The 16,284-nt window shown below is 40.9% G+C and overlaps 1 protein-coding gene across 6 annotated transcripts in view; it reads right to left on the bottom strand.

Annotated features, from left to right (window-relative positions):
• Positions 1–16,284, bottom strand: part of FREM1 (FRAS1 related extracellular matrix 1) — a 169,150-nt gene that overhangs the window by 107,563 nt on the left and 45,303 nt on the right. For all 6 annotated transcript variants that reach the window (XR_005532548.1, XM_039256582.1, XM_039256583.1 and 3 more), the window contains exons 7-10: positions 13,854–13,962; positions 10,207–10,338; positions 8,278–8,622; positions 7,512–7,654 (exon numbers count right to left, since the gene is read on the bottom strand). Coding sequence is in view for 5 of the 6 variants with exons in the window: in XM_039256582.1 (XP_039112513.1) it covers positions 7,512–7,654; positions 8,278–8,622; positions 10,207–10,338; positions 13,854–13,962 (729 nt within the window). In the remaining variant the exon portion in view is untranslated. The remainder of the gene's footprint in view (positions 1–7,511; positions 7,655–8,277; positions 8,623–10,206; positions 10,339–13,853; positions 13,963–16,284) is intronic.

Genomic DNA, 16,284 nt, shown 5'->3' with positions numbered 1-16,284 from the left:
AGGATGCCAAAGAAAACACCCCGCAATCAGCTAGTCATGGTTAAGATGCTTTTCAAAACCTGCCATTTTTATGTACTTCCATTGAAATGATTCAAGAGCTATCAAGAACGTGAGCCAAAAATGGAACATTCTTACCCATTTTATGTTACATTTTAAGGTTATAATTATCACAATTATAGTTAATGCAGTCATGAATGCTGCAGAGAAGGCACATAATACACAAAATATGTTCCTGATTTTATTCCTGCTTCTCCCTTCCACCAACAGCCTGTGTTTTCTTTCACCACCTCCCTCCACCGAGTCATAGATCCTAGAAAACATTATCATGACTTCAGTTCCTTCTTCTCCAACACATAACACATCTTCAAGTCCCGGGGTTTCTACTTACAAACTTACTTGCACTGTGACCACACCCGACCCCCACCCCACTCTTACTGGTCTAGTTCCAGCTCTTTTAACTTCTTCCCTACATAACTACAACAGCTTTCTGTTAGCCCCAACTCCAATACACAATCTAGACGTTACATATGTCTGGTGTTCTCTTAAAAAAAATGCAAAAGTCAAATCAGTTATCCATCGCCTCAAAAATCTAAACAACTGCTTGGGAAGAATTAAATTATTCCAGCACCTCAGCATGGCACCCACGACGTCCACGGTTAAGACACACTCGATTTTTCAACTCTGTCTTTTACCTCCTTTTGACATGAACCCAGGACTCCAGGTGTACACAGTACCAGGCTGTAGTTCTCAAGCAGGCACCTGCGGTCCGGATCCTGTTGTGCCTTCAGTCTGCAATGCTTCTCTCCTGTCTTCTCCAACAACCTGAGGCTTTCTTACCCTTGAGGGCTCCTCTGAAAACTTTGCCCAATTTCTCAGTTGGAATGAACTGTTGCTGAATTTCGCTTATCCCTCAACGAACATTATTATTTCATCACCTTGTGTTACTAGCTAGTGGTTTACAGGTCAATCTCTCCTTGACTGGGAGACCCACAAGAGGAGAACCGTAGTATAGCACAAACCACGTGGAATTTGTCAGTGGACAAACAGTTGTAGTGCAGAGTATACTGCTTAGCAGCTCTTATTAACCGTGAACAAGTCACTCAACTTTTTTGAGTGTCAATTTTACTGATCAGTTAAGTGTAGCACCGAAAACCGCACAGAGTCGTTACTAGGATCAAATATCACTATGCAGATAAAATGTCTGGCACTCAGTAGGTGCTTAGTAAATACTGTTCATTTCTGTAGCTCTACAGCTCTAGCATGGTATTTGGAGGTAGGAGATACCTCGTCAGTATTTGCTAACTCAGTCAACATGCCCTATTTGTGATTGTTAAAAATTCTTTAAAAAATTTTTTTTAACATTTATTCATTATTGAGAGACAGAGCATGAGCAGGACAAGGGCAGAGAGAGAAAGAGAGGGAGACACAGAATCTGAAGCAGGCTCCAGGCTCTGAGCTGTCAGCACAGACCCAACATGGGGCTTGAACCCATGAACTGTGAGATCATGTCTTGAGCTGAAGTCAGATGCTTAACTGACTGAGCCACCCAGGCTCCCCTGTGATTTAAGAACCTCTTAAAGTCATACTCACTGGTTTGGAATCATGCGAGAGGGTGGGGAGGCTTTGCCAAACAGCTTTTATCATGACGTCTATTTTTTTTTTTTTTTTTTACAAAAATCCATGATTGGTTGTGAGAAAGCAATTACTAACTTTCTCTTAAAAGGGGATATTTGTTTGGCATCATGGGTCTTTCCACAGCTTGATGCAGGAGAGTGAGTATTCTTACCCCGGTTTTATTCATTTTAATATTGTGACCGAAGCACAGATCAGCAATGCCAGTTTTGACTACAATAATGGTGTTCATAATACTTAGTTTGAAAATGAAAAAAGTTCCTTTTTAAATTGGCATACAAGGGCACCTGAGTGGCTCAGTCAGTTAAGCGTCCAACTTCAGCTCAGGTCATGGTCTCATAGTTCGCGAGTTCGAGCCCCGTTTCGGGCTCTATACTGACAGCTCAGGGCCTGGAGCCTGCTTTGGACTCTGTCTCCCTCTCTCTCATCCCTCCCCAACCCACCCTCTGTCTCTCTCTCTCAAAAATAAATAAACATTAAATTGGCATACAAAGGAAAAACTAAAACAAGGTTACGCTTTTGCTATGACAAAGATTGGGAATATAGCTCAGTCACCTACAAGCTATGTTCCCTGGGGCAAATAACTAACCCCTTTGGGTCTCAGTTTTTCTCTCTAGCAGCACAGTGAGTACCTGGTAGTAGATGCTCAATTAATTAATTCCCTGTCTCCATCCTTCGTTACTGTTACAAAAGCCCCCAACATATGTACTAGTCCATTATGAAGCATTTCAATAATTAAAAACTAAAGCCAGTCATCAAAATAAAAGAACACAATAAAAGCCATTTCTCCAGTCTCCTGGAGTCTGTGTCACATTTTTTTTTTCCAATTATAGTTTTTTGCTAATCTACAAAGTTCAGAAATTCTCTACGGGACCTCCCGGCCATAGTGTGGATCAGTGAGGCTCCACTTAATTGAAAAACTGGATTTAATATGGAAACAATAGTTATTGTGCCTTCAAAGAGACCATTTTCCATGCTAATTTATTCTCCAATGTGTTCTTTATGTAAAAAGAATGTACAAGCATGCTTTTTTATGCGCCTGTAGGAATTCTTGGTGGGCACATTTTTCACCATGCTTTATGATCATTTAAGTTGATGTATCTTTACATATTTATGCATGTTTAAACCATTATTGTATGTGTGTCTGTGGATAAGAAAAATTCTATTTTAACAAGCTCCATAGAGAAATAAAGAATTTTCATTGTACTAAAATTTGGTTGTAAAAAAGACATTATTGAACAGCCATTCCCAGATAGTGAAAAACTAGTGCCCAATCACTAAGCTGTTGCTGCCGGCTTTCCCTATATCCCTCCAGTCTACTTATGGCCACTAGCACCTGCAAACAGACTTGGAGAAAATCTGAATATAAAGCGATAAATCTGTACACAAAATGGCAAAGGGCAAAGCCTCAGAATCAGGCTCGCGATTTGATACTCCGACAGCCAGGATCTGATTTTTTTACAAGCCTGGGTTCTTGATCCTTTCTCTGCCTAACCTCGTATTCCTGCCTAATTCGTTATCTCGCATCTTCTTTTGACGTTATCCAGCGCTACTTCTCAGATCCAGGAACTACTGCAGGGATTTCTTTCCACTTGACCCACAGGACTTCTTGGTACCTGTTTCCTTTCTTCTTCTTCTTCTTCTTCTTGGTCCTCTTTCTGATTCCTTCCTCTATCCTTATTTTGCATTCTCCATTTGATTTCTTTTTGTTTTTTTTTCAGTTTTTATTTTAATCACCCAGAGCTCATCATGACAAGAGTATTCCTTAATCTCCATCACCCGTTTCACCTTTTCCCCATCCACTTCATTTTACTTCTAATAACACTTTCTCCTGGCTTAAGATCTCCTACAGCTTAAGCCCCTAGAGCTTTCTCTTGAGAAGGATAAAGGACATATTTTTCAAAAGCAAGTTGAGTGGGTGATGTTTTATTTGATGACAATAATGACAACCAAGAGAGAAAGAGGGAGGGGGTTTCTTGCTGATGTGTGAGACACTGTTGGTGTGTCAGTTGACCTCTCAGAGGAGCATTCAATGGAGAAGGAGGAGAGGAGGAAACGGGAATCGCTGCTTAACTTCTTTCCTGCTTTAAGCACATTATGTCTCATCTCAGGAGATCCTTGCTTTCCTCTATGAAAGGAAGTTTTCCAACAATGTGGCCTAAGCAATCTTGTGCCTGCGTTTAATTTTTAGTCACCATGGAAACTTCTGATCACAAAAGTTCCCGTCAAGCAACCTTCTTATCTAGACTTTCTTTTTTTATTTTTTAAAATATTTTTATTATTGAGACAGAGAGAGAGAGAGCACAGCGGGGAGGGGCAGAGAGAGAGGGAGACACAGAATCTGAAGCAGGTTCCAGGCTCTGAGCTGTCAGCACAGAGCCCAACGCAAGGCCCCTGAACCACAAGTCACGACCTGAGCCAAAGTCAGATGCTTAACCAACTGAGCCACCCAGGTGTCCTTAGACTTTCAGTTACTGGTGGAAGGTTGCAGATTTTGTTGACTATTTTACAAATTTTGTTGAATTTTATCTATAAAACATGACTAGATACTTCAAATTGAAGATGCAATCATCAAGTAGACTAAATGGTCGTGCAAGTTCCTTAAAAATTCGAGTTTCAATGATGCTTTCAGGGGCTTACAACACAAAAACGCTTACCAGAGCACAGGCACAAAATACTTGTTCTGCTGTTATGCACACACCAGTTCCTGGAAACTCTGAAGAATAGAACTTTACATTCATTCCTCCCCCCGTGTCACTCCTTCCCCAGTTCCTACCAAATGTTTCAGTCTTGTTTCCTCTTACTCTCAATAAAGGTTGAAAGAACCAGAGTTCACTTTAGGACAAAAACAAAACAAAACAAAACAAAACAAAAAGAAACAGTTCTTGAGGTTCTCCTTTGAGTCCGGTACCAAAATCTGAAGACACAGAGATAAATAATTTGGGATTCCTTCCATCAGTGAACTCACAGTGGATCCAGTAAAACAAACAATGGCCTCATATTATAGTTATTTGATATAGGATGATATAGGATCATATAAAGGACAAGCTGACCCAGTCTAGGGGAGTCGTGGAATGAGGGAATGAGAGAAGGTCTGCTGGAGCAGGTGATGTTAGAGCTGACAGTAGGTCCATCGGAAACGGAAAAAGCTAAATCTGTCACTCCTCAGAAGTGGGGGAAAATTGGGAGCTAGATGAATGCTACCAAACACTTGACACTGTGTTAATGGATTTTAATTGTCCTCAATTATAGGGATATGGCTGATGTCCTCTATTCTTTTTTGCTAATCTTAATTTAAGTAGGCTCCATGCCAAACATGGGGCTTGAACTCACAACTCTGAGGTCAAGAGTCACATGTTTTACCTACTGAGACAGCCAGGTGACCTGATATCCTCTATTCGTAAGGAAGCTTGTGAGGAATTCTGATCATAATCCATTCTCCAAAAGATGAAAATTGGAACTAAAGCACTGGCAGTGGGTGAAGAGGTAGAGATAGATGAGAAAATTTATCAAGTAGATTTAGTAAGATCTGCTGATTGATCGGTTCTGCAGACATTAGAGGGGGAAAAAAGGGCTGGGGATGACTTCAGAGATTCTAATTAAAGTGATTTTGTGAAAGTCCAGGAGGAAATATTCCAAATGTCTTATGGATTGTGGACATGGTGAATTGAAAACACTGGTGAGGGACATCTGGGTGTCTCAGTCGGTTGAGCATCTGACTCTTGATTTTGTATCAGGTCAAAGGATCGAGCTCCGTGTTGGGCTCTACACTGAGTGTGGAGCCTACTTAAGATTCTCTCTCTCTGCCTCTCCCCTGCTCATTAGTACATGCTCTCTCTCTCTCAAATTATAAACAAATACATACATACATACATACATAAAATGCTGGTGAGACACATAAGTAGTGATGTCAGATACAGAGGTGGGCATTTAAGGTTGAGTTGGAGAATATTTAGGAGCCAAAGAATAAGTGGTACATGAAAACACAGCAAATTTATAGAGTTTTCTCTCTCTTTCTCAACACAGACTAGAAAGATGAAAGCAAAGAAAAACATAATTATGACCTCTTCTTTAGAAATCTATCCATCCTAGGGAATAAACTTATAACTTATAGTCTGACTTATTTGCCAAGATTTATAATAATAAATAATAATTATTACAGAGCAATCTCACATCTCCATTTGATCTAAAATATGAGATAAATATAATCTATATCTATGATGTATAAAATATGTAATAGCAGAAGACCTGAGCTTTCAATTTAAAAAAAAAACACCATAATCTGCTAAAAGTGATAGGGTGTTCTGCTCAGAAACAGGTCAGTTTGAATAGATACAACAGAAGATTTAAAAACAAACCCTATTAGTAGTTGCCATTATGGATTATCAAGTCCACTAAGGTCTCAAGCAACAATGCCAATTAGAAATGGCATGTAATACACTGATGAAAAAAGGGAGTTGTTATTTGTAAGGGAATGGATTTGTTATTCAATAACCAAATGAATTAGGAAATTTCTAAAATAAAAAAAAAGAAAGAAAAAAAATTTCTCATTCATTCTCCATTCCCTCAAAAGAGGGGTTAACTACTTCCTTCACTTTCTGGGCTCTCTGACATCATTCTTCTTGATCATCCCTTTTTGTTACAAAAAGATAAATAGCTCAATCACCTTTGCAGTGGCCAATGTAAGTGACTGTGGCATTATGAGAAGACATTATTTAACCGATAGGGACACATGCTTTAAGAAATCATTCTAGGGGCGCCTGGGTGGCTTAGTCGGTTAAGCGTCCGACTTTCGCTTAGGTCATGATCTCACGTTCGTGGGTTCGAGCCCCGCGTCAGGCTCTGTGCTGACTGCCAGCTCAGAGCCTGGAGCCTGTTTCAGTCTGTGACTCCCTCTCTCTCTGACCCTCCCCTGCTCACGCTGTCTCTCTCTCTCTCTCCTAGAAATAATAAATAAATAAATAAATAAAAGAAATCATTCTAGAGCTGATTCCAGATTTGCTTAGATCTCTACACACTCTACCTTCCAATAGATACCTACCTACCAAGATAATAGGTAGGAAATTCTCAGAAAAAAAGAATCATGAACAGTAAGTGATCTCTTATACTCAGCTGTCTTTTTCTACCCCTCCCACCAGCCATCCTCTCTTTGCATGGAGTCTACCCTATAAACTATAGTTTATAGTTATCCAGATCCTACACTAATTCCATTTTCTGTAATTTCTATGTAAGAATGCCTCCTTAAATCTATTTCTCCATCCTATATCCTTAAATGATACACTTGAGTGACAGTAAAACTCTTAGCTCTTCAAAGCAATAATAAATAATAGCTAATTTATCTACTGAGTACTTACCATGTGCGAGGAAGTTCTCAGTAGATTATGTAATTATCTCACTTACTGTCACAATTTCTCTATAAAGAAGTTATATTATTATCTATTTTACAGATAAGGAAACTGAAGCACAGGTCAATCAGTCAGTTAGGGTCAAGGACAGGAGAAAAACATAAGCAATGTAGCCTCAGAGACCATAACTCAATGACCATACATAAAAGTCAGTGTTTTCTTTACTGTTAGGAAGTCAGCAGATTTTGGGGGGTGTTTTGTATAAAAGGGCCCACGGTTAAAGACCTTGGAAACACTGCATACACGGAAATTTATAAAACTTATTAGAAAAGTAAATAGTAGAGACACCATGTTGTAAACAAGTTGACTTAATTTTGCTAAATCCTTTACTTCTCAAACTTTGAATCTTAAAATTGTTTTCATGTGTTTTCTAATAACAATTTTAAAATGTTTTCATGTGTTTTCTAATAACACCTCCCAAAACTGTTATCTGTGGACTAGACTTGAGGATAGTATTCAGAGATGGTCTCTTACCTGTGGCACTGAGAGATTTGGAGGTTCATGGCTATCCCACAGGACAAATTCAAAAGAGTCTTCAAAGATCTCTCCACCGAAGTGACGATAGTAAATGATGCCATTAAATAGATCCCTCTGAAGGAAGCCAGGGACAGGATAGCCTGTTGGGTCCACAAAACACCACATACCTTTGTAACAATCTTCCAAGTGTTAGGGTATAAAGACATTGAACTTATATCCAAAGTATTCTCTACCTAGTATATTGTACATACTCAAGGAATCTTCATTAAATACTTTCATCAAAGCTTATAAATAATTAGCAGAAAAATTTAAGTTGCTACACCTGTCTTAAGATATATAGAAAAATGAGCATTACAAAAATATTTTTAAGAAACACAGCCTTAATTAACACGAAACTACGTGCTCCCTATTTTGTTACTCCTGACTACTTTAAGAAATGGTTATGAAATTATTCTCTTAAAGCACAAACAAATTTTATTCATAAAATTACTTTATAAATAATTCAGGATAGGCCAAATACTCCTCTTTAAACTTATTTGTTCTTTCATCCTGCTTGGTGGACATAATTTTTCATAATATAATGGTTACCTTGACATCTGACTCTGGAATTTTTTAGATGCACAACCATGAATAGATCAGTTTAACTTTTCTAAGTGTCAGGCTTCCCACAAAATGAGAGTGATAGTAGTATCTTCCCTCATAAACTTGATGTCCACCCTTGCACAAATTCTGAAATCAATGGTCCTAACTATTCAGAACTTACCTATCAGCCCTGGCCCTGGCTTCTTCATGATCTCTCCAGCCTGAGGGGGTTTTGTGATATTAAAGAAGATGTAGTCATCACTGGAGTCTATATCTGATGCTCTCAGCATGGAGCCCTGGATCAGTATGGTCTGTCCCTCTTCCAGTTCAATTACTACATTGTTTATGAGGAATGGGGGACTGTCGTCTTTGGGCAAAATGTTGATGGGAAACTTATGGCGGATGCTGTGACGGCCATCGAATATCCTGAAGACCACAAAGTCTTTGGTGGAATCACTGTCATCATGATGATAGCGAACAACTCCAGTCTGAAGGTCAGCCACAGTGAAGAGAAATCCTTTCCCCCCTGATGGAGAGAGCAGAGATGGGGCTGACTGAATGAGGGATGCAGAGGGAGCAGCTGCAGCGAAAGCAGCAGTAGAGGAAAGGGCGTGAAGGAAAGTGGGCCAGTCGATACCTGCCTCACCTAGACAAACAATCTTGTTTAGTGGGCTCCGCGCCTCCACAGATCTGGTATTGAATACTGGCTGTAACACTTACTGGCTGTGTGGACCTGGGCAAGGTAAGTAATTCATCTGAGACTCATCTATAAAACAGGGATAATAATACCTACCTCATATTCCCTAGGAAGAATGAGAGAACTTACAGGAAGAGTAAGCCTATAAAAAGTGTTCATTATCCTTCAACACGGCAGCATTTCCCTGAGGAACAGTCTTGAAACAGGAGTGTCAGTGCCACTTAGGAAGTCATTGGAAATGCAAGTTCTCTGGCCCTCCTCCAGGCTTACTGAGTCGAAAGTCCTGGAGGCGAGACCCCAACTAAGTGACAAAACTTGTTTTCATCGTCCCTTCTCTTTCTTTCTTACCGGAATGCAGACCCAAAGTCTGAAGATGTGGGTGCTATCTTGTGACCACTGTCAGAGCAGAAAGAACTGTCGGCATCATGGATCTGGAGTGCCTCCCTCTGGGCAACTTGTCACATGAGGAAAATTACTCTTGACTTTTTAAGTCACTGTAGTTGGGTTTCCCTTACACGCAGCTGAACATCCCCTTAAGCTGATCTACTCTCCTAAGGTGATTTCATTTTTTATTTCAGAATTCCTAATCACAAATGATAATAAAAAAGAGCTCTCTTTCTGCTTTATAGTTAGGAATACCAAGAGGATATTTGAATTAAATCCTCTGAGCTCATTATACGGAATGGACTATATTATATGATATGAATATTATTTTTATTAGGGCTATTATCTTGTTAACTACTACCCTTATAATTATAATATGATTAACAAAATAACATAATTATACTAATAACATAATAACAATGATTATCAAGTATTTAAAAAACTACATTTTTCTGTTTTTTAATACATTCCTCTAAATCAGAGAAATGAGAGTGACATATTTTGTCTTCCAACTGGGATAAGATCATCAGTTAAAGAGTGTATTTAGAAGGAGTCCTACACTGCATCTGAGATTTAAATAATGAGCCAACCACAAGATGCTGCTTGTAAATGGTCATCCATGGATGGGAGCACGCTAACATAGTAGCACATGGTTTCAAGATCTCCACACTTTCTAGATATGACAATACAGATGAGGCCCAAGAGAGGCTCAGTCGGTTAAGCGTCCGACCTCAGCTCAATTCATGATCTCACAGTCCATGGGTTCACCCCACCACATCAAGCTCTATGCTGACAGCTCAGAGCCTAGAGCCTGCTTGAGATTCTGTGTCTCCCTGTCTCTCTGCCCCTCCCTCCCTCATGCCCTGTCTCTCTCTCTCTGTCTCAAAAATAAATAAATATTTTAAAAATTAAAATAAAAAAAAGAAATGAGGCGCAAGAGATGCTATGTATATATTGTTAAATATGGTCTGTCTGCTTTTGGACAAAAGACTTTTGGGTTCTTTTCTAGGTCAGATGCTGATCTTTCACCTCTTACTGTAAGGCGTCCATGCTGCAGGCCGCTCACGGTGACCAGCTGGACAGCATGGAGGTCATCATTGTCGACAATCTGAAACTGTTCCCAAGTGATGGCCCGAGACTGCCCCTCCAGAAGACTCAGACCTACAAGTGAAAACAGAAAAGTGTCCTAGAAAGTTCTATGACATGCCAACGTGCCTACTCGAAGACAAGATGAATGCATTTTCACTCACAAAACTAGTTGAAAATTGTATCTCTGAAAGCATTTTAAAAAACTGGAATTCAGGGGCACCTTGGGTGGCTCAGTCCGTTAAGAGTCCGACTTTGGCTCAGGTCACGATCTCTCAGTCTGTGAGTTTGAGCCCCATGTCAAGCTCTGTGCCGACAGCTCGAAGCTGGAGCCTACTTATGATTCTGTGTCTCCCTCCCTCTCTGCTCCTCCCCTGTTCGTGCTCTGTCTCTCTCTCTCTCTTTATCAAAAATAAACATTAAAAAAAAATTTTTAAAGAAACTGGAATTTAGCTTTTGTTTTTAGTAATATTTCTGCATCTAATACTATTAACGCCAGTCTGATTACTGGTTCCTTCTGGCATAGCCATTGGAGGCATTGTGGTGTCAGAAAGGATATACTGAGGGAAAGAATAGATATTCTTTCACAGGGGTCTCTAGTTCAAAAATGTCCACAAGGCAGCTTTCAAAGGTGACATCCAGATATTTTAAACGGACAAGAAAATCAGAAGAGCTTTTATATATAAGTTATGAGTGCAACAGTAGCTCACAGGACAGAGAATATAAAGTGGTTACTTGTGCAAATACAGAGCTACCATGTTAGGGGAGTGTTTGATGGTATTAGACAAGAAGTGTCTGCCACTTTGAAATGAGGGCTGAATTTTATTCCAAGCTCTCATAAAGAAGGAACTTTAATAACTAAAGGAATTGAAATAAAACCTTCTTCTTGGAGCCAGTGTGCTGGAGGAAATCTCGGGAGAGAGGGTTAAGTGCTGCCCCGAGCAGCAAGATACAGATTCTGGATGGAACACTCCAGAAACAGGGAGCTGAGCAACATCAACCATTCCCATTATTCAATGGGTCTAGGAGCTGACAGATTGCAAAGAATCTTGAAAGGGAACAAAGATTTTTCAGTTTTTAAGTTGCTAAAACTTAAAGGCAGTGTACCGGCGGACCCACTCACATTTCCCCTCAAACCTGCCCAGCTTCCCCTGCCTCCCTGGCTGTGACTGTGTGCTTGCTTTCTGGCTGCTGCGGCTCCGTGAGGGTCCCCGCAGTCCCCACAATTGTAAATTGTGGCTGGCTGCCACCATTGCCTCATCTTCTGCTAAGGCTGATTTACATGAATCATCCTCTCAGGCAAGGGCCAGGTTTTGGCATGACGTCCCTTGTGACCATGGCCATAGCAGCCACAAAGAAGGACCAGGTGGCACATCATGGACATGTGGGGAGTTGACATCCAGTGAAGCAAACTGACCACAGCGAGACAGGAGATGGGAAGGAGCTGAGAGAGAGACTACTCACCCTTTCCTGAGACCACCTCTGACTCTTCCCATGCATAGTGGTTCTGTTTCCTCCTGGAAACACCAGCATGACCGGGCAATCAACTTCACTTTCTCATAAACTCAGTCACCCTACCTTACCTTTTTATTTGTTCCCCCACAACTTCCTTTCCTTCTTATTCTTGTTTTCAGTATAGGGTTAGTACATATGACCCACGTCAGGGCCTGTTTGCTAGGGAACATGGAATACAACATACAATAGGAAGGAAGGAAGGAAGGGAGGGAGGGAGGGTGGGAGGGAGGAAGGAAGGAAGGAAGGAAGGAAGGAAGGAAGGAAGGAAGGAAGGAAGAAGGGAGGAAGGGAGGGAGGAAGATGAAAGAAAGAACAAAACAATGAATGAAAGAATGAAAAAACAAAAGAAAGAAAGAACAAAAGAGAACGAACGAACAAACGAACGAACGAACGAACGAAAGAACGAAAGAAAGAAAGAAAGAAAGAAAGAAAGAAAGAAAGAAAGAAAGAAAGAAGAGAGGGGCAGAGAAAGGAAGGAACGGGGGAGGAGTGAGAGAGGGAAGAAAGACGGGAGGGAAGGAGAGAGGGTGGACAGGCACATATAAAGAATCTCTGTGACTCATAATATGGGTTTTGAAGACAAGAGTGTGCTACACATACGATGAGGCATCATGAGACACAGCACAAGAGGAAGCCAGAAGGGTAGAAGTATATTATAGCAAGACATTAACAGTGGTTCTGTCTTCGTAATCATTCATTACTATTTCATTCATTCATCCATTACTATTTCATTCATTTCTACCCATGCACTGTTATTATTATCATTATCCATTCATTCCATTTATTCTGTTTAATGTACCTTCCAAGTTTTCAATGATGAACATGTATTAAGTTCCTAATAAGTAAAAATTCATTTTAAAAAGTTCTGATGTCCAAAGTAGCCTAAACCAGATTTGGAATTCTCTTAACAAGCTTGGATTTCACAGATCCTGCAGACTATGAAATCTCTGTGCTCAAGCAATAATCCACCTAGTATATGATTATTACTAGAGTTCAGGTTGCTAAACCCTTCTTTCCTTGTATTATCCCTCTAGCAGAGGTAAGGTGAGCCATTCACCAATATAAGACTGCTCAACCAATGATCTCCATCTTGACCAAAACTCATACACATACAAACACGTGTGTGTGTGTGTGTGTGTGTGTGTGTGTACGTACCCGCATGTAAGGGCACACACACACACACACATCCACAGAGCCAAGTTTAAGCCACCACCTAAGGATTTAAATGAGACAAATATTTTTCCCTTCACAGAGCCTGCCATCACTATTTATAAGTAGGTCTTTTTTTTTTTTAATTTTTTAATGTTTATTTATTTTTGAGAGAGAGAGAGCATGAGTGGGGGAAGGGCAGAAAGAGAAGGAGACACAGAATCTGAAGCAGGCTCCAGGCCCTGAGCTGTCAGGACAGAGCCTGACACGGGTCTCAAACTCATGAAAGATCATGACCTGAGCTGAAGTCAGAGGCTTACCCACCTAAGCCACCCAGTTGTCCCCTAAGTAGGTCTTGATTGCTATCAATGGGATCAACGGGAAAGGGAAAAAATCTTCATTTACATTTCACATTTACATCTGATCTATATATACACACTGCATCATAAGACTACACAGAAGTGACCTTCTTTTAAAACAAATGAAGTGGTTTAAGCTCTTATTCACGTATTATGGCTTCCCGGCATGTCTCCCAAACAGGACAATGAATTGGTCTCCACCTTCCTTCCCTTTCTCTGAACAGTTTGAACTAGAGACATTTTCCCCCCTCAGTCCAACTGTAGCTGAATACCACAAATCGTCACTTTTTTGCCTCATTCAGTTGAAAGGTGTCCTTTGGGCTTATTTCCTACAGAGGAAAAAGTGTTGCTTTACAACACAGGAATGCTGGTTTTAAATTTCTCACCCTGCCGGCAGGAAAAACAAAACAAAACAAAACAAAACAACTATCTGATACCATTAACTTATCTGGGTTTCAGTTGCCTGGTGTGTGAAATGGGAAGAAAACGACCTTTCCTTCCCGACCCATGTACTTTCCTGTCTTCCCTCCAGGGCTATGTTTCTTGACGCCCGACACCAAGCTTCACCTGTGTTCCAGGACACTCGCGGGGCATTCGTATCTGCCGTTCTGATGGAGATGTGGACTGTAATAGGTGCACTCCTTCCAAAGAAGAAGTCATAAGCCTCCACCTCCACCTGTGAACAAACAGTTACCTATGAATCACATGCTGACAATTTATAGTTATAAAAATACCATTATTCCTGGGGTGCACACCACACTTGGAGGCAAAACAGATATAGGTTCCTGCTGTTGTCTGATCTCATTTTTGACAACCTGATCTCACTTTTTCAGGCTCTAGACCTTGTTCCTTAGTTAACAGTATTTAAAAAATTTCCTCTCCAGGGGCGCCTGGGTGGCTCAGTCGGTTACGCGTCGACTTTGGCTCAGGTCATGATCTCACAGTTTGTGGGTTCAAGCCCCGCATCGGGCTCTGTGCTGACAGCTAGCTCAGAGCCTAGAGCCTGTTTCAGATTCTGTGTCTCCCTCTCTCTCTGAACCTCCCCTGCTCATGCTCTCTCTCTCTCTCAGAAATAAATAAAAAACATTAAAAAACATAAATAAAATAAATCCGGAGGCAGACTCAGATATCTAGAGGAGCCGGGCAGGTGATCCAAAGATAGAAAGAAACCTGCTTGGGGGGTACACTGTGGGAACTAAAGAGAGCTGGCAATTTAGGAGGCATAGGTGCACCTGGGCTCCAGCTATTGCTGCCTGGTGAGAATACAGACAAACAGACACAAACAGGCACACCATGTAACTATAGCTCTTGTTCCCGCAGAGTCCTTGGAAATCTGTAATATCTTTGTAAAAATGTTTCAATTTTTAAAGTTTATTTATTTTGAGAGAGAGTGAGCTGGGAAGGGGCAGAGAGAGAGGGAGAGAGAGAAACCCAAGCAGTTTCCTGCACCACCAGCATAGAGCCGGACGACGGGGCTCCAACTCACAAACCGTGAGATCATGACCTGAGCTGAAACCACGAGATGCCCAACCTGGCGCCCCTAAAATGTTTCAATTTTTAAATATAGAATTCGTATTAAAAGTTCTAAAACATTGATTGTGCCAGAAACAAAATATTTCCAAGAACCACGTTTGATCCAGAACTCACCAGATTGAGAATGCTGGCATCCTTGACAGCCTTCCGGCATTACACAGACCACTGGAGTTAGAGACGACTTTGTCTACAATCCTTTCATTGACAAATTCTGTTACTCCTTCTTGTTTTGGGGGAGCGTTTTACCGGGATCCTTAATTTTAATGAATAGCACTGACTCACGAAAGACAAGTTTATAATCTCACTGGATGACTAATTCCCCTCTCAAATGCTTTCTGTTAGGAAAGTCCTCTGTCTAAGTACCTACTGCTGCTATTCCAGCCTCTTTCCTCCTGTTTTGTTTTGGAGCAGCTGGTTACAATCCTGCACATAATAACCCTTCATGAACCTATAGACCTACGAGTGAGTTGATTCAAACAGGATGGTATGTTTAAATAAGCAGGTTAATACAGACTTGACTTGAGGCTTATTAAGGAAAATGAGTGGCCCTGGGGTTCCAAATTGTCTTCCATGTAATTTAGGCATTTTCTGCATTTAGCCTCTAGGGCAGGCAAAAGACTTGAGACTATAGATGCCATCCTTTTCTTTTCTTCATTTCATAACAGTGTGTGGCGGCTGTTGTTTTCACTCCTGCCCTCACCTCTCGTTCCTTCCATATGACGAAGTCATTTCTCTCATCTGAGGTCCACTTGTACCTTGAGCTCATAAATAAAGCACAGCTACTCTGGTCACTTCATGTATGTATTTTCTGGCATCATACGATGTAATCTTATAGCGGAACCAGTCCAAATGTGTGTTTTTGAAGTTGTTGTTAGAAGGTGACTCTCAGTTTTCTCAGTGGAGATGAGGCGCTTTATAGATCCGGTGGGCCAGAAGCCCTGGGCTTATTCAGCCACCTGGGATGGGGCCCCCCAGAGCACAGCCATGGCCAGTGCTCCTGAAGCTAACCGCCCCTTCCCTGGACTGTAATGCCAAGGCGGTCCATTCTTTCAGCCGTGAAAATTCAAGCTCATTTCATTAGGTTTCCGTTGGTTTGAAAAGAGTGTTTTTTAGTGAGCACATAACATACAGTTTCATATGGCCCAATCCAATAGTTTCATTTTTATTCTGTTACTTTGGCAGCCTTGAATCTGTTTCTTTTGTTACTGTGCTATTTGCTGATATGTTGCTGATTGATCATTTATCCTCTCAAATGGACCTAATGGACCTGCTTGGGAGGGAGGGACACTGGTCAAATGGGCTTTCTTCAAAAATAGGCGTGTGCCTTCTATTTCTGTATTATACCTCATCCTTTTCTGTCAAGACCTGGTCCAATACATGCACAACACGTAATAAGGCTCAACACATATTATATGGCTCCAGTTATTAGCTATGGATTTCATGGAAGCAAATAAAATCTGGATAT

Source organism: Hyaena hyaena, unplaced genomic scaffold (assembly GCF_003009895.1).
Source record: "Hyaena hyaena isolate Hyena2069 unplaced genomic scaffold, ASM300989v1 scaffold_573, whole genome shotgun sequence".
Lineage (NCBI taxonomy): Eukaryota > Metazoa > Chordata > Mammalia > Carnivora > Hyaenidae > Hyaena > Hyaena hyaena.
The sequence above is the reverse complement of the archived record's forward strand: the minus strand, read 5'-3'. Positions and strand labels throughout refer to the sequence as shown.